The following is a 27,578-nucleotide window of genomic DNA, read 5'->3' as shown; positions in this document are numbered from 1 at the left end:
GAAATGTGCTTATTTGGTCCACCTCTTCAATGGTATGTTACATGTAGAACAGTTTCCTGGGTAAAGGTCTTTGAGGATGATTTCTTCTTCTATATTGAGATTTTTTCTTCTTGATTATTAATTTATGGGACATCTTTTTTTTGGCTCACACTTTGGGAATCATCACCATTTTTATCTCTCTCATTTGCCATAGTGTGAAAATGAAAGAATTTGTGAAGCACTTGTAAATCATAGTTAGCAAAATAATTTCAACCTTAAGATGAATAGTGATCATTTTAACTGTTTATGTAAACATCACCTTTTTTTCCCCTGCAAATTCCAAAATCGATAATAGCTCTTTGGACTTCAAGAAATTTCTCCTTATAAGAGCCCAAGCAGGTAGTTTCTCAGACATTGATAAATGCTGTTGAGAAAAGTTGGAAAAAAGTATTGAATATGTGAAAATAAAATAATGAAGGCATTCTGGTTACAATTCCTGTTGAGAAGGTTCTCAACTTTGCTTACAGCTGCTTACCCCAAATTATAAAATAAACAGGTAGGAGGACATAGATTTGATTTCCAAGGAGTAATGTTTAAGTGTGTAGGCTTTCACACTATCATCTCCCTCTCCTACTCACTTCACAGTTAGAGCTAATTAATAATACCTACATACATAAATTATAAGAACATCTTTTTTTCCTTTCATTTGCCAAAATATGTTTTCATTTAAGCTGTCATTTAGAAATATGACCTCTGTAGGTAGGAGCAAATGTGTTTATAGATTCATATACTTGTATTTTGGGCTTCCCAGGTGGTGTTAGTGGTAAAGAACCCACCTGCCAATGCAAGAGACCTGAGTTCTATCCCTGGGTCAGGAAGATCCCCTGAAGGAGAGCGTGGCAACCCACTCCAGTATCCTTGCCTGGAGAATCCCAAGGACAGAGGATCCTGGCAGGCTAGAGTCCATAAGGTTGCAAAGAGTTGGGACACAACTGACTTGACTTAGCATAGCACATACTTGTATTTTAAATTCTACAGTTAAAACTTACATGCTTAAATGTGATTACTGTGCTAGTACTCGAGCCTAACTGTTAACTACTTCCTCGCTCTCACCAACAATTCACATGAAACCTCTAAAATCGCAAAATGCTAATCCTGGATGGCAGTGCCCTTGGCATAAAAGTGTCTACTCCTCCTTTAATTCGCACAGCCATCCCTCCCTTTTTGTACTTCTGTATCTAAATGTTCGTATGAGTTGTTAGTCAATCAAAGCTGAGAACTGCTGGGAAACTCTTACACTTCTGTTTTATTCCTCACATCAGTTAGCACCAGATTGGATGCAGGCTAGGCCCTCAATACTTGGCTGGTGGAGCCCAGTCAAGTAGAGGTAAATGCTGCAATTTATGGAAAGAGCACATATGCAGGAACCCAGATGCTGTGGATGCTAAGGTCAGCACTGCCAGTAACTAACAGTGCACCCTTTGATAGCTAACTGTGGACTTTAGTCCACACCCATAACAGGGGAGCCCAGCTAGATGGCAGTTAACATCCTTTAAACTCTAATATTCTATAATCTTAAAGAGAGTTTTCTGATTCCATCTCCTAAAATAAAATTCTCTCTGTTTAACTTCTGCTTATAGCAGTGAGAAGGAAGTACAGATTCCCCAGAGTCCATTATTATCTCCATTTTTATGCCAGGTCTGCCTTTGCAGCTGCTGCCAGCCTCTGTCTGTGGATGATCCACAGTTGTCATCTAGCAAATTCAAAATTATACACTCAGATTAGGATGGTCTGAGGGGTTTAATGAAAGCATGATATACAAAGGTGACATTAGGTTGAAGGAAACTCCAAGGGAGCATGTAAAGTCCAGTGATAATAACAGTGGAATTGTTATGATCTCTGACTCAAAGGATGTGGAATGGGAGTGGTTGCTAGAACCTGGGAGAAGAGAGAGTGGTAGAGCTTTCCAGAGAGGCCCCATGACCTCCTTTGGATTGAGGAATTTAGCCAGCCTGAGGCAACCTCAAAGGGATATAGCTATGGGAATCAATAATCTGATCTCTCTCTCCTGGAAAGGCTGAAATATTCTGAAATCTGGAGAGCAAGGGAGCCTATTGTAGACCACACAGGTCAGCTTCCCAAGGCAGTGAGCTTGGTAGAGAAGAGTAGAAAAGGTTCTGATTTGACAAAAATGATATCCATCATATTTATCTTTCTAGGATTTTCTTTATCAAGTTAAACTCATCAGTCCACGTGATTATCCTGCTATAATAGCTCTCCTTTACATGAGCTTCCCTGATGGCTCAGATGATAAAGAATCTGTGTGCAGTGCAGGAGACCTGGGTTCAATCCTTGCATCGGAAAGATCCCCTGGAGAAGGGAATGGCTACCTACTCCAGTATTCTTGTCTGGAGAATTCCATGGACAGAGGAGCCTTGGCAGGCTACAGTCCATGGGGTTGCAAAGAGTCAGATACTACTGAGTGACTAGCACTCTCACTTCACTTACATGTATACGTCTGTCCCCGAGTTCAATCTCTCTCATTGTCTTTGCCACATCAGGGTTGGTTATCCGCTCTCACCTTCCCTCATGAAGCCAGCCGTTGGCAGTCCATCAGTTGGAGCACTTAAGATGGAACAGTTTGTCTTTGCTAACTAATAGTCCATCAGGAATTTTGCTAATTAATAGTCTTTGTTAACTAATAGTCTTTTGCTAACTAATAGTCCATCAGGAATTTTTCTTATTTTTGATGTGGACCATTTAAAAAATCTTTACTGAATTTATTACAGTATTGCTTCTGTTTTATGTTTTGGTTTTTTGGCCGTGAGGCATGTGGGATCTTAGCTCTCTGATCAGGGATCAAACTTACGTCACTTGCATTGAAAGGCGAAGTCCTAACCAGTGGGCTGCCAGGGAAGTCCCAGGAATTTAATCTATCAGATACTTTTAGATGCTCAGTGGAATACGGTAGAGTAGCGATATCCCGCTGACTGCCCCCTGTGCTTCCCATCCTTTTAGGAGGGATGCAGTGGGATCTGTTGTCCATATATTTCCTGTTATATCGGCCTCAAGCCTTTCACCAGTATTTTGTCTTCAAAACTTCCTGAAGGAGCATCACAGCATAATCTGTGATCTTCTCTAGCAGATGCCCCAGGGCTTTAATAGGAAATATTCTTCCAGAGTCCCCTACCAAACAGTGATGCTACTCCTGGAGCATAGATGCCATCACTGCAACACATGCTGGCAAAATGAAAGCAGTCATCTTAAGGATAGAGGAGGATTGTGATTAGAAGAACTCATAAATCTATCAGTGCAGTTCAGTCACTCAGTCGTATCCGACTCTTTGCGACCCCATGAATTGCAGCATGCCAGGCCTCCCTATCTATCACCAACTCCTGGAGTTTACTCAAACTCACATCCATCAAGTCGGTGATGCCATCCAGCCATCTCATCCTCTGTCATCTCCTTCTCCTCCTGCCCTCAATCCCTCCCAGCATCAGGGTCTTTTCCAATGAGTCAACTCTTCACATCAGGTGGCCAAAGTATTGGAGTTTCAGCTTCAGCATCAGTCCTTCCAATGAACACCCAGGACTGATCTCCTTTAGGATGGACTGGTTGGATCTCCTTGCAGTCCAAGGGACTCTCAAGAGTCTTCTCCAACGCCACAGATCAAAAGCATCAATTCTTCGGTGCTCAGCTTTCTTCACAGTCCAACTCTCACATCCATACATGACCACTGGAAAAACCATAGCCTTGACCAGATGGACCTTTGTTGGCAAAGTAATGTCTCTGCTTTTTAATATGCTGTCTAGGTTGGTCATAACTTTCCTTCCAAGGAGTAAGCGTCTTTTAATTTCATGGCTGCAATCACCATCTGCAGTGATTTTGGAGCCCAGAAAAATAAAGTCAGCCACTGTTTCCCCATCTATTTCCCATGAAGTGATGGCACCAGATCTATAGAGCCTCTGAATTAGGCAGAATTATTGGTACTTTGGCATAGTCAGATGCAGTGTGCCGACTGATGTATGTAATTGGCATGAAAGTGTTTTTCTCAAGGATCTACTTAATTTCCTCTTTTTCCTCCTCTTAGAATAAGCAACGGTGTTAATGCTCCCTTGCATTGATATAATGATGAGATTCTTTAGTATAACAATCCTCCTGGTTGTTATTGTCATTTAAATAGAGAAAATCTGTAAGTTCCATGAACTATTAATAGCTTTGACAATTTCTTTGCTTTATTTAGGTGACATTTGAGCAGAATGTTATTTGATATCCTTCTTTTTTAAAAAAGTATTCTATATCCTGTAGTTAATATATTCATTCAATATTGAAAAAATTGTTTTGACTCTGTGTGCTTGATATAATACTAGATGATAAGGATACAAAGAGAAGTAATTTGTGGGTTTGGAATATAGTAGGAACTTAATATATATTTGTTTACTAAGTTCAATTTTTGCATTTTTAAATGAGATGATTCAATTTAATCCTTTGCCCCATTTATGCTTACAGTGGGATCACACTTTGGTGACTTCATGTGACCTAACTAAATTGATGGTGGTCTTTGAGGTATTGGCTTTGTGGATGAGAAAAAAGTGTAGGGCTTCAGGAATTTGAAAGAAAACATAATGAACATGTTTGTTAGGTAACATACTTAGTTTTTATCCATGTAAAACAGTCTGAATTCCACAATTAGCTATATTTTGGAAACTTGATTCTTATTTGTCATTTTGGCCCGTAACAATTCTATTAATGTTGTCTGTGTTTACTTAATAAATAGCTCTTTACAAGAATCAGATGACATCCCTACTCTTTTTTTCTCTCAGAAACTTTCTTGGTGAATAGTAAAAACTGTCAAACTGAAATAAATAATGTATCCAAATATGAGGAAGAAATAATGGGCCCGTACTCTTTGTCACATTCTAGCATTGATAACACTGGGTGATAATTTGGCAAGTTCTTGTAGAACTATCAGACCACATCATGCCATTGAAACTTATTTAAAAAATGACTTTGCTCTCGTTGAAGGGGAATCAGATTTTCAAATTCTTGTGTTATTTTGTACCAAGAACAATAATTTTTAAAGTCAAATTTGTTTTTAATCCAAAATTGGTTTTCATATTTTTCCCTTAAGAATGACAAAGGGATATCTGGTTTTGAACACAACCCAATCTGTTCAATATTCAACAAAGATTTTGGACATACGACAAAAATTACAGTTGACCTAAATTGAGAAAAACCCAAAGGAAAAAAAAATATTGGGAGCATTGATTGGCTGGACTGTTTTTTGAGAGTTTTTCTTTGTCTGTTTTTTGCAAAGTCCATTTTGCTATGTGATGCGGGAGATTTTAATGATTGCCTAGAGGTAACCTGCGGAAAGAAGAAGCCTTTTTGGCTGTGGTACCTTGTTAGTCAGAAGCACTATCAACTTAGTTATCCATCATAGAAAAGTCCCCAGCATTGAAATCTATCCATTAATACAAAATGGGCTCCTGCTCCATTTCTAGATTGTTTAATTTATGCACGCGTGCATGCGTGCTAAGTCGTTTCAGTCATGTCTGACTCTTTGTGACCCTGTGTACTGCAGCCCGCCAGGCTCCTCTGTCCATGGCATTCTCCAGGCAAGAATACTGGAGTGGGTTGCCATGCCCTCCTCCAGGGGATCCTCCTGACCCAGGGATCAAACCCAAGTCTCTCATGCCTCCCGCATAGGCAGGCAGATTCTATACCTCTAGTGCCACCAGGAAAGCCCTTAATTTATACATATGACTTGCTAACTATTCTTTTAAGATGTTTAATTTTTATACCTTAATATTAAATTATAGAACCACCTTCTTTTAAAGTCCTGGGACCCTTTATTTTAATGGTTTGAGGAAGAGGAGATATAGCCAAGACAGCCCTATTAGAGGATCAAGAAGTTTTGATAACTGAGTCTTAATCATCGAATTTTAGTGTTAGGACTTTAAACAGCATTGAGTCCAATGTTGCCTCTTCTTTCCTGACAAGTGCTCATTTGTGGGCTGCTTAAATGCCTCTCAGATAGGGAGCTTCACATCTCCAAGGCATTCCTGATAGAAACAAAAATCAACTTTTCCATGGCCTCTGTCCTCGGGGTCTGCCCTCGCCTTCTGAAGCTACACAGAAGAAGTGTAGTCTTTCTTTTCTATGACAGATTTCACATGTGTGAAGGTAGTTTAGTCATAACTTCTTGAGGTCTCTCATCTTTTTTTTTTTTTTTTTGCGGTATGTTTTCTGGAGTCCTATTCTACTGGTCATCCTTCTCTGAGTCAATTCTAAATTTTCAGTTTCAACTTAGAATATAGTGACCAGTCAGACTGGGACATAGTATTTTCCATGTGATTTACTTACTTGGGTCTGGCACTCATTCATGTGTGTCTTTTTCTTCTGCACAGTTTGAGGCAACATGGAGGAAGAGGCTGTGACTGCTGAAGTCTCCTTAGCTTCCCTGCTGAACCACTTTCTTAGGCCTACTCCCCTCTGCCCCTACTTGAAAAAACAATCTCTTTCTGGTAGACACTTATTGGTAGGCTCTGAGGTCCTCCTAGATAAATAACACAATCCAATTCCCTTCTTAGTTCCCTGAATCTCTCTGAGTCTGGAGCTTGTGACATAGAAATCCTGGAGTCTAAATCAGACTTTCCTTTTACTGAACTCTAAGTGTGTGTGTGTGTGTGTGTGTGTGTGTGTGTGCGTGCACGCGCGCACATGCTCAGTCTTGTCTGACACTTTGAGACCCCGTGGACAGTAGCCCACTAGGCTCCTCTGTCCATGGAATTTTCCAGGCAAGAATACTGGAGTGGGTTGCCATTTCCTCCTTCAGGGAATCTTCCTGACCCAGGGATCAAACGTGAGTCTCTTGTATTTCCTGCATTAGCAGGCAGATTCTTTACCAACTGCACCACTTGGGAAGCCCAAATTCTAATTCTATTTGGGGGGATCAAATTTTAAATTTTTCATGATGTTTTCTGCCTTTTCATGACTGCCAAAAGGCACATATTTGTCTGACATACTTTTTTTTTCCATCTAGAATAAATGGTTTTCTACAATGTTGTTTAGCATTTTCCATGCACTGCAATCATGAAAGGAATTGACATCATGAATTAATATTTATTGAGAACCCTCAGGGTGCCTGCTGCTGTGCTTGTCTCTTTGTAAGAGCTCCATCCATTGAGAACCGCTCTGCAGGCTCACAGCCTCTCCCCCAGTTAATTTGGGAGCAGCTGCAATCCTCGCAAAGTGAAAACCAAATACCCTCTGGGGCTTCTAAGGAACCCAATTCATTTTTTATCCCTGTAAATTAACTAGCTTCTCACTGTTGGTGTCTCAACGATTATGACTCTCTTAATAATTAATACAGTATCATCCTTCATGAAGAGTATATGTATAATAGATTTATTAGGTTGTTTTTGCCCAAGAACAAGAGAATAGCATATGGTTATTTGAATTTCCCTTCCCATCAACTTAATTTCTTCTTTGCATTGGTAGTTTAAATATTTAAGCCAGGTTGCTTTTTATTAGATTCATTGAGATATTATGTAAGTCTGAAGAGGACAGAAATATTTTCCTTTTTGTTTTTATAATTGAAAAATGGTAAATAAAAATATAAAAACTCAAAACTTCTGATGTAAAAGAGTCTTCATTGAAATATGCTTTGCTTTTCACCATTCATGAGTGGAGAAATTATCATATGTCATAGTACACCTGTGTACCATTCAAAAAAGAGCAAACTTTTTTTTTTATAGTTAGTCCTTGATATATGAGTCAACTTGTGTTTTACTTAGATTGTAATAGTTTATATTCCTAGGATGTTGAAATTTGAGCCGGGAGAGACTTAGCATTTAACTGGATAGACCCATTAGTTATGATGTTTGTCCAAGCTAAATTTGAGGCCTCTGAATCCACAGGGTTGGCATGAAATCTTGTGGGAAGTTTTCTCATGAAAACTTTAGCACTTCTACTTCTAAGCATTATCAGTAGTAGCTAGGAGGAAATTAGGAACTATGGGTTTCTAATTTGTTTTCTTTATTTATATAAAAGAGTACTATTTTGGCGTTTTTGAAGGAGATCAACTTTGGTGAAAAGGGAGGATAAAATAAACTAAGAATGAAAGGAAATCCATACATGTTGCTTTTGCTAAATATGTTTGGAAATGTGAGAAAAGCCCAAAGAGGGTGATTCTTATTCCTTAAAGTCAGATGCCCCGCTCTTGTATCCGAGTCCTAGAGTATATCTAGTAAACCGGGTGTACTCAGTGCTTGACATTTTTAAGGCATTTTTAATGCTTTGTTTCTAGTTTCTGCTGTTGGTTTTGCCTCATTCAAATTAAAGATTAATTTTAGTATAGGATAAGAAGAGCCTGCTAAAATAGCACCCCTACCTACCTTCGCTAATTAGAAGATTTAGAGTTGAATACAAAAGTGGCCAGGGAAAAATCAATTTCCTTGACTATGAAGTTTAAATTAGATCCAATATCTTAGAAATGAATGTCTTACAATAAACACCCTCCAGGGGAGATTTCTGCTGTTCCTGAACAGTATTGTACAATTTAACGGGAAGGAAGGGGAAATAGAAGCCAGTTTATTGTACAGAGCATATCACCCTGGCTGTGATTTTTAATGGGGTTAAGCAATATTTATGAATAGAGTAGCATTTTTCCCCCATACATTTTAAGAAATGCAATCCTGAATTATTAGCATTTGACTTCTTAGGTACTGTTAAACACGTAATATGGGCTTCCCTGGTTGCTCAAAGGTAAAGAATCCGCCTGCTGATGCAGGGGACGCAAGTTCAATCCCTGGGTCAGGAAGACCCCCTGGAGAAGGAAATGGCAACCCACTGCAGTATTCTTACCTGGAGAATCCCATAGACAGAGGAGCCTGGTGGGCTACAGTCCATGGGGTTGCAAAAGAGATCAGACGTGATTTAGAGACTGAACAACGATACATATAGTATAATATTGCCACACTTCACAAGAATGCCGTTGCCAAGGGGTTCTTACAAATTTATATGTAATATATGAATTTGTGAAACTAATGATTAAACTAAAATAGATAAATTATCTGTTTATTTATATTATTCTCCCATGGCTGCTCTATCAAATTACCACAAACATAATGGTTGAAACACATTTATTGTCTTGAGATCAGGTGGTCAGAAATCTGAAATGTGTCTCAGTGGCTAAAAATCAAGGTGTTGGCAGGACTGTTCTTTCTGAAGGCTTTGGGGGAGACTGTTTCCCTGCCATTTCCAGCTTCTAGAGACTGCCCACATTCCTTGGCTCTTGGGCCCTTTCCTCTGTCTTCAAAGCCAGCAGTGATCAGTCCAGTCTTTCCCATGCTGCATCACTCTCTCCTGTCCTCTCTTTCACTTAATGGGAATTCTTGTGATTACTCTGGACCCACTGGAATAATCCTAGATAGTTTCACCAATCGCAAGGTCATGTGATTAGTACCCTTAATTTCTACCTGCAACTCGCATTCTCCCTAGCCATGTTACATTACATATTCACAGAGTCAAGGAATTAGGCATCTTTAGAGGGTCATTATTCTACCTTCCACATTATCTGACCTAAATTTTTGCATAATTATCCTGGGTGATATCTTGGCAATGTCCTGAAGCAGGTGAGCAGAGAGACAGGAAGATGGGACGCAGGAACCATATGAGATAACACAGTGGTTTAGATAAGGGTGGGAATAGAAATGGAGGTGATGAGAAGAGACAGGATCTTTGAAGGTAATTGGCTGACCTGTTAGATGTAGGATGTGAGAGGAAGAGAAGAGTTGTTTGGATGGTCCAAAGTTTTTGGCCTAAGCAGTAGGGAGAAAAAAACTTGCCATTAATGAAGATGGAGAAAACTACTGAAAGAGCAGCTTTAGGGCTTTGGTGTTTAGTGTGTGGAAGGTTGAGAATGCCTCCTCTCCTTAGTAAAGAAGCAACATTTCTCTGGTACTTGGTAGTGATTCCAGTCGGGCAGGTCTTGCCCCTAGGAGGGTCAGAGGTGCAGGCCTTATGGAATTTCTACCAAGAAATGGCAGATTGGACTCATTGCTAGCCTCTGCTTCCCTCCTCCTGTTTATGGAGGCGGCTGAGGTGAGGAGAAACACAGACTTTTTAATAGCCATTACCCTCTCTTGGAGCAATTTCTAGGATACCGGAGTTGTCAAAAACTTGGACTTGCTAAGTGAAGATTGGGAGGGTGATAGAGAAGAGAGAACTCCTTTTTTGCCTTCGCAGTGAACTCTGGTCTTCAGTGATTCACAACCTACTGGACCAGAGCAGTTGTAACATCTTGATATTAAACCTGCTTCACAATTACCATCACTTGCCAGACCATTCCAAATTGCCTGTGTCAAAACTTAACTCACACAAACTAAAGAAATGAGTGTTTCTTCCAATATTGAGCCCCTGGAAACATCCTTTTTTTCTGCAGGGATTCCAGATACTTCCAACCAAAATGAGCTCTACGTGGCAGTTTCATATTATTACTGGGCTTTTATTTCTTGTTTCTTGGAATTCAAGATTCCTTTCAAAGACCTCCTGACAGTAGATTAGTTATTCCAGTGGTTTCTGCAGCCAAAGAGACTTTGTGGAACTTGAAATAACCCGAGTTAATGTATATTAGGAGAGTTTATGGTGTTGCAGGTGGTATGCTAAGCACTTGCATGGCTTATCCTATTTAATTCTTATAACAAACTGATGAAGTCATAGGGATTACTTTGGCTACATTTTGTGGTTGGAGTAATTAAAGTTAAGAAAGGATAAGTATTTACAACTAGGAAATAATGATGCTGGAGTTCCAAGCCAGACAATCTGATTATAAAAACTGTGTTTCTAACTGCTGTACTATATGTTCCCCAAGTTGATCTCTGCCATCTATTTGTGCTTATATTATTGTATGTGAGTGGTGTTAAATTGCCCCTAAAGTCTCATAGCCGGCTCTCTGCACCTCGTCGAAAGCTAGACCAGTCCTCCAAGAGGGAAAGGAGCTCCTGGTCAAAAGGGTCATCTATGATCCTGCTGCTGGTGAGTCCTCAAGACTCTTGCCACCCAGTCACAGTCAAGAATTGAGCAAGACTCTGCCTTCATTGAAGGCAAAAGGAGAAAAGGGCGGCAGAGGATGAGATGGTTAGATAGCATGAACTTTAGCAAACTCTGGGAGAAAGGGAAGCCTGGTGTGCTGCAGTCCATGGAGTCGCAAAGAGTTGGACACAACTGAGCGACTGAACAACTACAACTTGTCCTGTGCAGCCACATTGCCAAGTAATTCCATCCTCCACTTTAGTTTCTGTTGAATACCTGCTTGCTATAGTCATCCTGCTCTCTCAAAAGACCCTCTGTCCTAAGGACGGTGCAGCCACTAAGCCCCATCACTGATCGCTCTCCATCTAGCAGCATCAGAAAGCTGACTGCTCACCCTGAGATCATGTGACCGCTGCTGAATCAATCCTGATTTTGTTTAGGAGCCGGCTGCCTCAAGAATGACTTGACTGTGAACTTCATGAAGACATGGATTGTATCTGTTTTGTTCCCTGGTATCCCTGGCACCAAGCAAAGTGTTAGGTTCAGTTGGTCCTTCATTTTCATGGAAGCAGAAGTTGTGAATAGAGAAAGCTGAATGTGCTAAGTAAATTTCTGTTGAACGATCAAACTATGTCCTACTGTGAATACATACCTTACTGGGAAACTCAGCTCTTCGTGCTCCAGTAATGCTTCTAGGCCATTGTCAGTTCCACTCGTCACTGCAGAGGCCCTGACAATCAACTCAATGCTCCCATGCTCCCCTGCTGAATCAGATATGGCCATTCTGCACCCACTCCACGGGGAAGACTTGAGTTTAATGCACATCCCACAAAGCCCAGCCCTTGCCCTAGCCAGCGGCAGGTACTTAGGAAGTTTAAAGGCTGTAAGCTAATGGTAACCACAGTTAAGAAGCAGTGGAGAGAGAGAGAGGCTCCACATACAGGAAATTTTAAGCACTAGCCTAGAGTAAAAAAAATACTTTCTTTGGCCAATTTAGTGAAGCCATCAGATTTCTGTCTTCCATCACTTTTTGTTTCTCTGAGGTCTTCAGTCCACTCATTACCCTGAAATTGTAACCCTTTCTCTGCTAAGTTCATGGAGTTTTCAGGTTACCTTGTGGAATTTATCTTGCTCTGTCCTCATCATTGTTGTTATTTAGTCACTCAGTCATGTCCAGCTCTTTGTTACCTCTTGGATTATAGGCCACCAGGGTCCTCTGTCCATGGGATTTTCCAGGCAAGAATACTAGAGTGGGTTGCCATTTCCTTCTCCAGTGCATTTAGACAATACTACCTCCCAAATAGTGAAAAAAGAATTCCATGTCTCTGTGCAGATTTTTATATGTCTTGAAATTTCATCCTTATCCAGCTCTCCTTTCTGTGACATGCAGGAAGAGTACAGTACTTCAAGGATAAATTTTCTTTGATTCCCTTCCTTTATCTAAACACACACACACATGCACACACACAACACACACACCTGCTTGGTGCAATTAGATTATTTCTGACCAGCTAAAAGAGTGATGCAAAAGCAACTTAAAAAAAAAATCTCCCGGCAGTATGACACCTTTAATTTGTTGATGAAGCTGTCACTAGAAACTGTTAGCAAATAACAGAATTCTTCATTCACTTCAGAGACACACACACACACACACACACATATCCAGTGTTTAAAGCTTCCTGTTTCTTTTTTCTCTTCCCAGGCAAGAAAGCTCATCAGTGACTTTGCCATTATCTTGTCCATTCTCATCTTCTGTGTAATAGATGCTCTAGTAGGTGTGGACACTCCAAAACTAATTGTGCCAAGTGAGTTCAAGGTAGGTGAATCTCTGTCTTTTGGTCATTCCCTGATTTTCTTTTCTTTCCCTTATTCCATTTCGTCTTATCTCTGAGTTAGTTTTGTATTGTTACCCATTTCTTTGTTATAACTGGTCTCTTGCTATGCATTTTGTCTATTCTTTCACTAAAATCAAATGCCTAACTAGAACTAAATGCAAGGTTCACATTATACTGATTTTGATTGAAAATACATGCATTATAAAATCTGTTTTATCTATTTAGAGTATTTAAAGTATCCAAAACATTTTCAAACAACTTGTAACCTTGATGCATATAATAATTCTAGAATGCAATATAACTATCATCATCCTGATTTTGTGAAGTTGAGATTGAAGCTTATAAAAATTAAATAAACTTTCCAAGGTTACATTACTAATTCAGTGCTGTTTTCCTGCTACCAAACAGCTTCTATAACACACGTTTCTATATAATGTGTGTTCTAATTATTACAAAGACAATATGGGAATTATCCATTTTATAAACCTATTGGTATGTGAAAACCTAATGGGTAGAATTTACATTTCAGTCATTCTTGAATATCTCTGTCTAAATTTTCCATTTTAAGTCTTTCACTTATTTTCTAGAACACCCGTGATCTTTCTCTTCATCACTGATAACCATATATTTGCTAAGAAAAATTAAACTAACAGCAGTTTTAGCTTCATGACTCCCTAATGAGAAAGGAATATGAGTGTTATAGCAAACAAGTTTTTCTTTTGCATTTTCTCTGCCATTAGCAAAGATAAGTTCTCATTTATTCAGTTATTTAAGTCAGCATTTATTGAATGTTTGCTTTAAGTCAAGCCCTGTACTGGGGATTTGAAATACATTGAAGAGCAAGACAGAGTTCCTTTCTTTTTAAGCTCACAGCCTGGTAAATGTAGTAAAATGTATATAGGTTCAGTGATGGAGTTATGAGCAAAGTGAAGCAGAAATATCTTTAGAAGTGGGGATTTCTCAATAGTAAATGTGGAGAAAATAATTCATAGATAGAATTCTATTTTAGTTTATTTGTATTGTTTAAAATTTGGAACAGAATAGGAAAATATGAAAGTAAGAAATATTTGGTATAACATTAAATATTTGTAGCTTTTAATGTATTAATTATGAAACCATTTCAATTTGGCAGTAGTAGACACAACTTCAGTGCAATTGCTAAGACTTATGGACAAAATTCAAGGTGATTTTATAGTTTCTTGCCTGCCTCATTACTGAATATTGCATTTGGGTTTTTCTTATGGCCATCCCTTAAATCACTTTCTTCCCTCCTGAGTCTTATCTTAGATCATCCTGAACACGCAAGATGACATTTGCTTCTTTTCCATCACCCTATATTCTTAGGTTTTCCTTCATTTAAAACTTTGCCTTAAAAATAACCTCCTTTAGGAAGTTTTTAGTGAATAATCTTTGTCTAACCTATCAGTAAAACTGTTTCTGTTGTTTTAACTTGTTGACTCTCCAAATAGAAAACCGTCTTCCCCACTTATTTTTCATCGTGGAGTATGTATTAGTATTGTTTCAAATAACGTTTTCCCTCTTCTTCAAGCCAACGAGCCCAAACCGAGGGTGGTTTGTTGCCCCCTTCGGCGGGAACCCCTGGTGGGTGTACCTTGCAGCTGCCATACCTGCCTTGTTGGTCACCATCCTGATTTTCATGGACCAGCAAATCACAGCCGTGATTGTGAACAGGAAAGAACACAAACTCAAGGTAAATGTTCATATCAACAGCTATCATTGCCTTCTCCTTCCTTTGTACGCACTACTGAAAAATACTGATTACTTCAAAAGCAAGATAGTTTAATTGGCATGTTATTTAAGACTTGACAGAGTCATAGATCACGCTGTGTGGACACATCTCCTCAGTGTACTATTGGAAGACCTTATTTAATCCTGGAAAAGATTGTTTGAAATCATGTTTTCTTCACCACTGGAGAGGGCAACATTAACTGTTTACCACTAAGCCACTGTTATGCTTCTGATTTTAACTTGGTAACTGTCCTCTATGAAGGCAAAGACAAATGCTTTTTCTAAAAAACTACTGAAATAAAAGTGTGGGTGTTTTTCAACCTTTGCCAGAGTCAATTGGTCAAAATAGTCACAGTGTCATCCTCCATTCAAGGAGGTGTGGATGGACTCTGCTATTTGATGGAGGAATGGTAATGTTACACTGCAGGACAATATGTGGCAAAGAAGTTATTGTTGATTGCTTAGATGCTTGATGGATATAGTGTTCATACTTTATATCCATCGATATATTTTTGAAGGGGTGGTGCTAAGACTAGTTCATGGAAGGCCAGGATCACTTCACACTGTGTTTTAGGCTTGAAGTTTTCCAAACTGCAAAGGTAATGGGAATTCCAGCCCCAAACTCAGTTGTAGTTTTATGGTTAGGAATATCTTTAGAGATTTTTTGTAATGCCATTATATCTAGTGGCAAGCCAAAAAGAAGTATGTGTCTTCACTGTCTCTCTCTCTAGGTGGGGGGTGTTTTGGCTTTTTTTCCTAGTTGACCAAATGGCTATACTGTGTTTAGAGTATCCTAGTTTTATTTCAGAGGATGTCTCCCATCTATACCCTTACCCCTTATGTCCCTAGGATTCATATGGTCATCCTAACTCATGCCTGAGCCCCCCAAGGATTAGCCCAGTGTTACAGGGCAGGCTCAAGCTCTTGGGTTTACTGATGTGGTAGATTTATTCTTTCTTGTTGCCATTATTTTTTGTTTCCAGTATTTCTCTTACTTTCTGACAGATAGACCATGATTTCTATGAGACATTTTCTGTATTTTGCTGAGCATTTTTAGATGTTCTATACTGGGAGGCATTTCAGTCTTTGTTTAGTTTGAAAGGCTGGAAATGGATGTTGACTAATATATTTTATTCCTAAAATATTTGGAAACATCTTCTTACTTTTGAGATCTAGTTGGTCAGATTTGGTATGTGTCCTTGAAGGCAAACACCTATTCTTTTTGCCCATTAAGTTTCCTTACTAATAAAATGCAGAATTTTGAGTTTAGCAAGTTTAGGATAGATAAAATATTGAAATTTTATTCTTCTATTCCCTGTAGAAAACATTGGAAAATCAAGGCATATTAGGATTTACCTCTTAAAATAGGAGCTGGATATATTTAAAAAGTGTTTTCATCACCATTGGAATTGCTTATTTGAAGTTTTTCCTTTGAATGACAATAGTTATAGAATAAGTGCCAGTGTTTTGACACAAATCTAAAGATACCAGTGGAGCCATAATCATGAATTGAAGGCTTCTCACTCTGGATATTGCTTTGTTCAGATTTTGTTTGGAAAGAGGCTGTGGAATGTGAACATTGAAAATTCTGTCTAAAACGATAAAGAGCCCTGACTGCTATGAAATTGATTCAAAAGAGAAACCTGAAACAGTGAGAGAGATGGAGGCATTGTGATGTGAAAAGCGTCATGTTCGGGGGTGGTGTTTGCTTTGGCTCTGCGTCCAGTGGCCCTGGCCAGCCGATTGCTCTGTTTGGAATGGGACCCACCTTTCCATTGTGCAGATCAGCTCTGTACTGATGAGGAACACCAAGGCACTTGGCTTTTTGTGGCCATCCATTTGCTTAGTTATGTTCCACATTATTCCTACAGAGCACTCAAAAGCAAACGAGGTTCAGCAAGGTCACAACTTCTTCAAGGTTTTTCCCTGAGTTATTGGCAGAAGCAGAAAGAGAGTTTGAGCTTCAGACCTCAAAGCAAGGGATACTCCTCATAAGGAAAGTGATTTTAAGTGTAAAGATAGGATGTGGGAGGGAAAATCGTTTGGAATCAGTATCTAGAAATAGATATTAGATCATTGTAGCAGTCAATTTTGTGTGATATACTCTATGGTAAAACCTTTGAGTGTGTTTTCTTGGATAACTACAAAAGGTGCCTTGTTGTAACTTTTTCCTTTATATTCCTTCTCTCATACCTTATATTCAGTCCTTTAATCTCATGTCTAGACTATTCTAATGGTTTAACCATGAGTTTATGACCGATCTCCTTTGCGTCATTTCAAAACCTGGGACTTTTTAAAAAAACTTTGTTCTTAGATGTCAGTCCTATAGTTCTAAACATTTTGCACTTTATTTCCTCTAAACCTTTCCCCCTTGAAGAATGTCCATTTGCCCTAGCTTGGAATTTAAGTGATATGATCTCACCCAAAATTTAAAATGATTCTGCATCCTATTCAATGTACCGATCAGATGAATTATTGGCATCAAATCTGCCAGTTTCTTCTGCTGGTTATTCAAACTTTCCTCTCTACTCCTCAGTGATTACCACCTATCAAAATCATCTCCATCCTTGTAAAAACTTGTCAGTGAAATCTTCACTCATAATGTAATTTCCATTGCATTATGTAATCACATTTAATTTCTATTACACCTGTTTTTGTTCTTATTATGCTTGTACTACTCTATGCATTGGTCTTCCCTGGTTTCTCAGCGGTAAAGAATCTGCCTGCAATGCAGGAGACACAAGTTTGATCCTTGGATTGGGAAGATTCCCTGGAAGAGGAAATGGCAACCTATTCCAGTATTCTTGCCTGGGAAATCCGATGGACACAGAGGAGCCTGGCGGGCTATAGTCCACAGGGTCAAGAGTCAGACACGACTGAGAAACTGACCCACACATACACGCTGTATGTTGGTCATGTAATATCTTGTGCAGTAGTTTTTTAGTATAATTTCCTTTTCTTCTTTTCTGAGCCAAAACATTTTCAAGGCAAGGGCCATGTTTTAGTCCTTTTTCTAGCTCTCATGTGGCCCATCACTCTGATTTCCATAAGGTAGGTAAACTAAACACTTACTGAAGAATTTTCTTATCTGGGGCTACATGGTCCTCAGACTTGTACTCAATGTGTAAGGTGGGTAATAACCGAGAACCTTCCAACCCATCTCTGGTTCTCATAGGGAATGTGAGAACTTTAATACTAGTCAAAGCCCCGTTTAGATGTCATCACTGCAGAAGATTTTGTGGGTTCACACTGGACATGCTTAAACACTCTGTACTCTTGGGTGTGTTTTTCAGACCTCTTTGAATCTCAGTTTAGAATACATTATAATTTATGTACAAATCTGTGTCCCTACCCTTGGTGGGAAAAACTGTGTCCTGGTTCTCAGTATCCCCATAAACCACCTTGCTCTCTGAATCCAGGGGGGCTTTTAGCATGAATGTTTATTCTGTATCTGTTCTTATGTGCGTACTGCCCCTGGCCCCTTTGTTATCATCTCTCTATCAAATATACTGTCGGACTTGTCATTTTCTCTCAAGAGATTTTTTATTTCTGTGGATTTACTTCTGAATGACTGGTGTTCTATCTTGGCAAAGTACGTATAGTATCAAAAGGAAGTGAAAGTTTCAATGCCTGTCCTTGTACTTAAAATATTCTCCAGTTTGAGAAAGCAGAACATCCTTTGGATTCATATCCATGAAGATAAAAACTTTTATAAACTTTAGACGGCAGACTTAACCTTTTGCAAGCTTACTGAGTCCTTGCTATGTATAGAACACTTGTGTTAGATATTAAAAATTAAAGTTGTTCTCAGTCATGGTCTCTACCCTGAAGGAGTTTCATGGATTTCCCTTCTTCACTACTCATATCCACCGCTAGGTTGGAATTGACCTTGTACTTGTATCTTGCACAAACCATAAGTTCTTCCACCTCTGACTTCAACTAATAATCTATAAACCTTTCAAGGGGAGGTATTCTGTCTTATTGTTTTTATCTAACAAAGATCTAGCATAGGCGTCCAATGAATGTTTATTTTAAAAATAGTTTTGTAAGCAAAGATATGAGCATATGCAAAGGCCCTGGGGTGAGGACAAGCTTGGTGTGTTGGGAAACAAGTAATAAACTACTGTGACTAGAGCCTCTGGGAATTAGTGATTCAAGATAAGGTCAGTGGGAGTGGGGCCCAATCACCACTGAACAGACACTCTCAACTTCAGCATTGTTGTCTTTCTGAAAATTCTTTGTTGGTCGTGACCATCTTGTGTATCGTAGGCTATTTAGCAGCATCTCTGGCCTCTATTCACTAGACGCCAGTCGCACTCTTTCTACCAAGTTGTTGGGACCAAAGGTATATCTCCAGACATTATTACCTGTCTCCTGGTGGGCAAAATGGTTATGGTAAGAAACACTGGTATAGGAGAATTTTGCAGTGCTTAGGTGTTACATCTAAGTGAAACAAGAAGCCACTGAAGGGTTTAGGGCAGGGAAGTACCGTGCAATGACTGAGATTTTGAAGAGATTACTCTATGAGGAGAGTGAACTGTCAGGGACGAGTATAAAGCAGAGGTTTCTGTGGCTCGAGCTGTACTGAGGGCCAAGGTTGCTGAGCGAATGTGAAGGAAGCCAGGAAGCTGAAGAAGGCAGTGGTCCTTGGGACGAGGGGTGAGGAGAAGATGTCACATGGCGTTTTACAAAAATGCTTCCCATTGCTCTTATGATTAAAACTTCCAAAGCCTTTAATAAAACATGAAAGTTCTTAACTTCTTTAGCCTTATTTTATACCTTTCCCATCTCCTCCTAAGCACCAGCTCAACTTAATTTTCTCAGAATGGCAGCCCATTTGCCTGTTGTTTTCCCCCTGATTCCCTATATCTTGTCTTCCAGCTGGTTATGGCTCATGTTTTAGGGCTCAGCTTGGATACCACCTCTATGTAAACCATCCCTGACTTTAAGCTGAGTTGAGTAAAGGTGATCCCCCTCTCATGGCATCCCAAGCTCACCCTTACTATCGACCTTTAGCACTGTGGTATTGAGAATGCCTATTGATTTCTCCAGCTCTTTTATTACTCTCTGAACCATTTGAGGACACGGACTGTGTATTAACTGTAATTATATTTCTAGGATCTAGCAGAGTGCCACTGTACAGATGAATTAACCTGCATTCATTTATCCAACGGACATTTATCTAGTGTCCACGCTGTGGTGGGCTCTGTGTCATGTGCTGGAGTTTCGGTAGTAGAGAAAAGCTTTGCACATGGTCCCTGTCCTCATGGACCTTCTTGTCCCTGAGGGAGATGTGTCATTCCAATAATCAGTCACATTGTCGCGTTCCAGATAAGTATGGTGCTGTGTAATCAGGGCAGGGTGCTTGAAGAGTCTAAGAGAGAGTTTGATCCAGTCCAGAGGTACTGGGGGTTCCAAGGTAGAAGCACGTACACTGAGATCTCACAGCTCATCAGTAGGGTTAGCTGAGTGAGCCTGGGCAGTAAGAGGAACACAGGAGGGCACAGGACTCATTATGTAGGAACAGGCTTTAGGGAGCCAGTAACCTGCCGAGAATGAATGACTTAAATAATTGAGTGTGGCTGCAGTGAGAGAAGGAGGGTTGGGTCTGGAGAGAGAACAATGTGGAAACAAACCATGTAGGGCCTTCGGGTCACGTTGATGATTTTCCCTTCCTTTTAAGAGCATCAGGTACTCTCAGCCTAGTTAAGGGAAAAGAAGACTTTTTGAAGGGGCTGATGTCAAGAAGCAGGGTAATAACGTGTTTATAATTACTTTGTCCCAGAACTTTTATTTGTTCTAATGGTTTTGCAGTTACCTTTGTATTCTACTTTCTACAGTCCTCATTCCACCCTCTTTGGTATTATGTGGCCCCTTTTTGCTAGTCTCTAGGATATCTAGTTCAGACTTGTTTTACTTGAAATAGTTTAAGAAACCCTGGAGGCACTTCCCCGATGGTTCAGTGGTTGAGAATCCACCTGTTGAGACATGGGTGTGATCCCTGATCCGGGAAGATCCCACATGCCAAGGGGCAGCTGAGCCCGTGTGCCACAGCCGCTGAGCCCACACTCTAGAGCCCGGGCCACTCCACAAGATAAGCCACTGCAATGACAAGTCCATGTACTGCAACTCGAGAGTTAGCCCCTGCATATCACAGCTAGAGAAAGCCCATGCAAAGCAATGAAGACCCAGCACAGCCAAAAATAAATAATTTTCTTTCTTAAAAAAAAGGATTAAAAAGCTGGCTTGATTTAAAAAGAGAGAGAGAGAAAGCATGGGAGTAGCTCACCTCCATGGGTTTTTCTGCAACCATTATACTTTTGACCCATTGGTCTGGTCAGTGTGCACATCCTTAGGTTATTACAGTTTCCATGGTGACAAGATAGGGGATTCTGCCCATCAATTACCATGTTGGTACTTCTAATATAGTCTTGAGTGATTTAGTCTAAGTAAAACTTGTAGCTATGTGATATTTCCAGATGTTGTCCACCTCCTCCATACCCCCACAAAAGGTTCACATTTCTGTCAATCAGCAAGTAAGTTTTAATTTTTTGTATTGCTAACTAAGAGTTTATATTTGCCACTCAAAAGAATGTACACATTCTACTTGTCATTCACTTTTTAATAAACTTCAGTTGAGCATTGACTATATGTCATGTGCTCTGCTTAGGTATTCAGGATGCAGTCCAGTTCCTCATGTTACTTATAATCAAATATCAAAGACAAATAAACACACCTACAATTTCAAAACAGCATGATGAATGCTGTAATAGAGAAAAGCATAAATTAACAGGGAAACATAAAGGAAGAGACCTAACCTAACCAAACTCACCTGTCTCACCTGGAATAAGAAAGGAAAAACAATCAGGAAAAACAAATATTTCCTGAAGGCTGATTTAAGAATGAGTAGGACTGAGCCAAGGGGAGAATATAGGCTTTTCTAGGGAGGGATGTTACGTGGTCACCGACGCCAAAGGCATCAGTAAGACATATTTGAGGAGTTGGTTGAAAGTGGCTGTAACATAAGATCCAAGAAGGACAGAGGTCCAAGACGAGGCTACTGATGTGAACATAAGCCAGCTTGTGAATGGCCAACACACCCCCAGGCAGAAGTCAGCAAACCCTCTGTGTCCCACCTCAATATAAAGCCAGAATCACCCAGTTTTTACTCCGTTCACTGGTGCCACCCTGATTCCAACCACGACAGTCACTTGCACGGGTCATAGCAGCCGCCTCTTCATGGTTACTGTTCTCTTCCGTCCGCTCCTAACACGGCAGCCATGGCATTTAGAATGTAAGCAAGTCGTGTCATTCTTTGCTTTGAAACCCTTCAATGGCTTCCCGCAGTATTCAGCATACAAATCCAACTTTAGTTCTCCTTGGTGCTTTCCACTGGTTTAGATACTGTATAGATTACTTGTTTATGTTGTTTAGCAGTGCCTCCTTCGGTAGAACGGAAACTCCACTAGTGCAGGAATTTTTGTCTGGCTTATTTGCAAATATGTCACCAACACCTAAGCCTGCGTCTGTTCATAAGTTGGCAGGCAGTTTGTTGACAGAGTGAATGACTGAGACCCCCAGATGTACCATATATTCACCTCATTAGTCACTCCCTTGTCCTCCTCTCCCCTACCTTAAACTAGTCCCAGTTCAAACCCTTATGCTTTTTACTGCAATGAACTGGTCTTATGAATATATATTAACCTATTTGTCTCTCAAGGAGGCTTTCATTCTTAGTTAAACCTGGACAAAGTAAAAATATGCTTTTCTTTCTTGTGTCAGTCATCCTTCCCTGTGATGAGTTCTCTGAGAACAGGATTAGACCCATGTGTGCAAGCCAGGGGTAAAATCTTGGCATTTCGGTGAGAAGAGAGTGGTGTTCTGAATAATGTAACAGGATCTGAATGATGGAGTTGCCGGGTTCCTGGTGTAAAGCCCACTCTCCTTTTTCACAGTCAACCTCCCCACTCCCTCAAGTTGCTCACACATTGGCTTTTGGAGCCGCTGCTCCCATGCTGTGAAAATGGACTGCTCTGTTTTCTCAGGCTCCATAGGGGGGTTAGGCATTTGGTTTCTTCACAAACAGAGCAGAGAAATATAATCATAGAGTAACATCGTGGACACATTTAACAATATTTATTTAGTGAGTAAAAGAGCTAGACCTTTTGTTACATCGTCTGCTCTTCCAGTCAGTAAATGTTATTGTGACTCTCTGGCAGTGTTTGAAATCAGCCTATTCTTATTAAGGGGGTATAATTACCTTAAGTGTAATGTTTCAGAGGTTGTTAAACCATTATTTTCGTGTACTATGAGAGGTGAGAGATGGTCTTTTATGTACTTTTTTGCCTCTATTTTTTAATTGAAGTACGGTTGACTACAATGTTGTGTTAGCTTAAGGTGTTCAGCAGTGATTCAGTTTTTCATATTATATATTTATATATTATATATACATACACATATATAACTCTTTCTTTTTAAGATTCATTATCAGTTGTGCTATTCAGTCAGCTGCTGTTGGTTATCTGCTTTATACATATTGCTGTGTTTATGTTAATCCCAAACTCCTAATTCCCAACCCCCATTTTTCCATTGGTAACCATAAATTTATCTTCTATGTCTGTGAGTCTATTTTTGTCATGCAAATAAGTTGTTATATCATTTTTTTTAGATTTCACCTAAAGTGCCAAGGTTGCTTTTCTTAAGGTTGCTTTCAGATCTCTATAGTCTACATGTGCTGAGTACTCTCTGAGTGAACAGCATACTGCGAAATAGTCAAGCAAAGAATGCATCATGTCTGTTTTTAAGGAGCTTATTGTGCTTACGTTAAAAACAACCAGTATCACTGATGCTACTATCATCATTCACTGGGCTCCTACTCTATAACCATCACTACCATTTATGCTCCCACAAGACACTTTGCCTCAGTTACTTTATTAGGGGATCTCAGTAACTCTTCAAGGTGGTTGTATATGTCTATTTTTCCAATTATGTGATTGGATGCAGAGAGGATAATTAACAATAAACAAACAAGCTGTGACTCAAGCTCAAGGAGGTATATCATGTGACAGCTTCGCATTTGATTATTGAGAGAGAGCCTGAGGAAGATGAAGCCTCGTTCAAGGAGCTCACCTTCCAGTAGATATGTATTCCAAGCAGAGTACATTGGTTTCTTTTGGTAATCTTAACTCCCATCTGGAAATATGGCTAAACAGAAGTATGTGTGCTTTCTCCACATGGCTTTGTGACCTCTTGCTGCAGAAAGGAGCTGGCTATCACCTGGATCTCTTTTGGGTGGCTATCCTCATGGTGGTATGCTCCTTCATGGCCCTTCCGTGGTATGTGGCTGCTACTGTCATCTCCATCGCTCACATTGACAGTTTGAAGATGGAGACAGAGACTTCTGCACCTGGAGAACAGCCCAAGTTCCTAGGAGTGAGGTATGTTAAATCAGAAAAAAATGGCTCTACAAACCATCCCATTCACACATCTATGTGTCAGTCAGAAGGAGATGGGCCAATGTAGAGGAGAAAGGACTGGTGACAAATGATTTATTTTGGACTTGCTGTTCTAGAAAGGACTAAGTTTTCATTCGAAAGAGAGTCTTCAACAATTTCTTGAGTTCACTTCTCAAGTTACATATATTTCCTTTGAGTAGCAAAAGGCTAAATGGTACAGAGTAAAACCTCAAACAGGTCATTCCATTTTTTCAACATGCAGGTAATTTTGGAACTGTAGTGTGTACTATATCACAATCATAACTAAAGGCTAAAGCCTTTAATTTTTCAGCTCTGTTGAGACTTTCTAAAACACTTGAGTCTGCTTGTGATTTTCAAGATTCTGTGAAAGGAAAGGAATTCTTATTTTCCACTTAATTTTCTGTCTCATAAGCACTGAGAAACCTTGACCTCCAGCTGTTCAATCTGGGTAGCCATGAAGGGCTTCTATGAGACCTTTATACTCTAGTGTGTATTTTTTGCAACAGACTCTGCTCCTAAGTGCTCAGGCGACTAGCTCACACCACCGGGCCATCAGTTCCCACGCCACAACAGTGGGTGATTCTTTCTTAGGAGCTGGGGGAGGGGGTTGTTGTATGAGAATCATATTTGTTAAAAATTACTTTTGTTGTTGTTGATTTGGAAATGAGACTGATGGGATTTACAGCATTTGGGAAATTCCCTGAGCTGTTTGTTAATTAGAATGTGGGGCAATGTAATAACTGTCTCCTGTGAAGGAAGGTGTAATTATATAACAGTACAACTTGTTTAAAAAAATAAGGGTTTCATATAGGCCAGTAACTGATTGACCAAGAGCAAGGGATTTTTTAACCCTGACTCTAAAAGGACAAAGGATTTAGCAGAATTACTTTTTTCCCTTGATGAATTCAGATCACATACTGCAATAGTTTTAAGAGAATTTTATAGTCCTGTTGAGCCTATAAGCTGCCCTTGAAGTGTTAATTACGTATGATATCCACACCTTTGTGAAATATTGATTTGGTCAATGTAGAGTCTTTTTTTTTTTGAAGGTGAAAAGATAAGAGCATGTTTATGAAAACAAGAGGTAGATTGGTAATCTTTTGATTTGGTTTCAGGGAACAAAGAGTCACTGGAACCCTTGTGTTTATTCTGACTGGTCTGTCAGTCTTTATGGCTCCCATCTTGAAGGTAAATATATGAAATACTCACCTTCTCCTTCTCAGAATACTGACAGATAATTGGATATGTGAAGAGTAGAATTCTCCAGGAAGTATCAACGAGTTTCTTTATCACATGCATAACACACTGAATGAAGCAGGGATCAGGTAGAATGAAGACTTTAAAACCTTTTATTTTTATCTTCTTCTCACTCCTTCATTCCTTCTATTTTTATTATTATTATTGTTGCAGTAATTTGGTTGAACCATATTAAATTACCACTATTCAAATTTTTTGACCTATAGCTAGGGCAGTTTCATATAGTTCACTTACTACCTGAACTCCACTCCCAGCATTTTTCACTCTGCTAGTCTCTCTACATCCTTTCTTCCCATCACTTCCCATTTACTTGTCTTTAAATCATACCCTCCCTTCCCACATTAGACTCCTGGATAACATTAATGACTCAGGATGATCATTTTGTAATTGTTCTCTTATTCTTAATGATTGCTGACTGTTTCTATTTTCTTCAAATCACAAGACCTAATATCCACAAAGAGAGACTGAAATTAATGATTTATAACTGGAAAACTTTAGAAATGAACTTTTGAGGAATAAAAATGATAGATTATTTAGAAAGTTAGGGTCAATATGCAGGTTTGATTGATGGGGTGAATGTCTCTTTAACAGATGACTATAAACTGTATATGAAAGCCTATTTAGAAGTAGAGATGGTACTAAAAAGTGTAATATATATATGTATATGTATATATATGTATGTCATGAAACTTCCTGTTTTCTTTTGTGACACAAATGTTTTATTCTTTTTTATTATAGAAACAATACTTGCCAATGATTGATAATTTGTATCTTATGCTTGGCATTATAGTACAAAGCATGAATATCACCTATGAACCTAATAATAACTGCCAATAACCTCTGTTAGCAGTATCCTTCCAAATTTTTCTCTGAAAATTTTTGTTTGCTTTTAAACAATTCTCACTTTTAAATTGGTTTTTTAAATGCCTATTTAATTATACAAGTAATGAAACACTACATTCTTGTAAAGAACTCAAACAATTCAGAAGTACAGGGCAAGGCAAAACTTCTTTTCTTTCAAGTTCGCACATTTATATGACAGTTGCCCCCTAAATGAATTCGTGGAAAGTAGAAATATAATCCCGGCTTACAGCTTAGACTGACTTTACCTTCAGAATAATTAGATTAATGTATACAATATGCATACAACAATTTGTAAACAGTAATAAAGGCTTAAGTATTCATCCTTTGCCCTTGATTTCTACAATATCAGTTAGTCGTATAATTAATTTTTGACTGGAATCATGAAGGAATATGTATCTCATGTAACGTGTGGGGAAGTAATAGTAACTGCAAGGAATTTGTTTCTGCTTACATACAGAGGGCCTTAAAAAAGGACAGATCTTATGTTCTGTGGGGCCAGAGAGAAATCTGTTGTCCCTTTGCCAATACAGAGCAAGTTGTCGGGTAGATTTGAGTTCTTGTGAGTTTCATAGCTTCGAATTCTCTGCGAAAGTGCTGCCTGTCTTCTGTCGCCCCCTAGACCCCAGCATATCAGCTGGCGGAAAGTCTAATGACAGTTTTTTCCCACGTGGCCAATGGAACCTCATGTGGACCGAGCAGCTCTTAGAGAGATCATTGTAGCCTCAAGTTGTGGAAGGCTCTGCTCAAGTTCCTCAAGTTGTGGAAGGCTCTACTAGGAAGGAATTTGCCCCTGGAGCCCCTGAAGGTGGACTCACATAACACAACTGCAGAGTTTCTTTTATAGGATCTCTTAATACATCAGTTCAGTTCAGTCGCTCAGTCGTGTCCGACTCTTTGCGTAGGACGTAGCCACTAGTAAAGATAAGTCAAAATCTTCCCATCAGTTCCTATGTACTCATCACTACCCACTCTTTTTTCATTTATTTTTATATTATTTCTTTTCATGAATGCAGTATAAAATCCTAACTCAAAAAAATCAGATGTGTTTAAATTTTTTTGTTTGTTATAGCAGATTGGCTTTAACTTGGAGAATCTCTCAACTGAGTAAATCATGCCTGATTCCAAAGGGACACAGAGAACAGTGTATAAACTGCTATTTTTAGGAAGAAATGCAAAGTCTCTTCCTAACTCTCTTCTCACCCAAGTATGGCTACAGAGAAGTTAAAGCTGAAAGAACTTTATTTCTTCGTTTTATGCTGATTCTTTTTGCCCCTGATTTGTAAAACATGTTACTATCTACAGGAACAGATTACAGTGCAGAGAAAGGAGTGATGTAGATATAAGGGATCACTGAGCATAGCTTGCTTTTCCTTTGACCTTC

The 27,578-nt window shown here is 39.3% G+C and overlaps 1 protein-coding gene across 3 annotated transcripts in view; it reads left to right on the top strand.

Annotated features, from left to right (window-relative positions):
* Positions 1-27,578, top strand: part of SLC4A4 (solute carrier family 4 member 4) — a 351,114-nt gene that overhangs the window by 302,222 nt on the left and 21,314 nt on the right. For all 3 annotated transcript variants that reach the window (XM_065914665.1, XM_065914664.1, XM_065914666.1), the window contains 4 exons: positions 12,719-12,832; positions 14,401-14,562; positions 23,859-24,037; positions 25,192-25,264. In XM_065914665.1, coding sequence (XP_065770737.1) covers positions 12,719-12,832; positions 14,401-14,562; positions 23,859-24,037; positions 25,192-25,264 — 528 coding nt within the window. The remainder of the gene's footprint in view (positions 1-12,718; positions 12,833-14,400; positions 14,563-23,858; positions 24,038-25,191; positions 25,265-27,578) is intronic.

This window comes from Muntiacus reevesi, chromosome 22 (genome assembly GCF_963930625.1).
Source record: "Muntiacus reevesi chromosome 22, mMunRee1.1, whole genome shotgun sequence".
NCBI lineage: Eukaryota > Metazoa > Chordata > Mammalia > Artiodactyla > Cervidae > Muntiacus > Muntiacus reevesi.
This window is presented reverse-complemented; position numbering and strand designations above follow the sequence as displayed.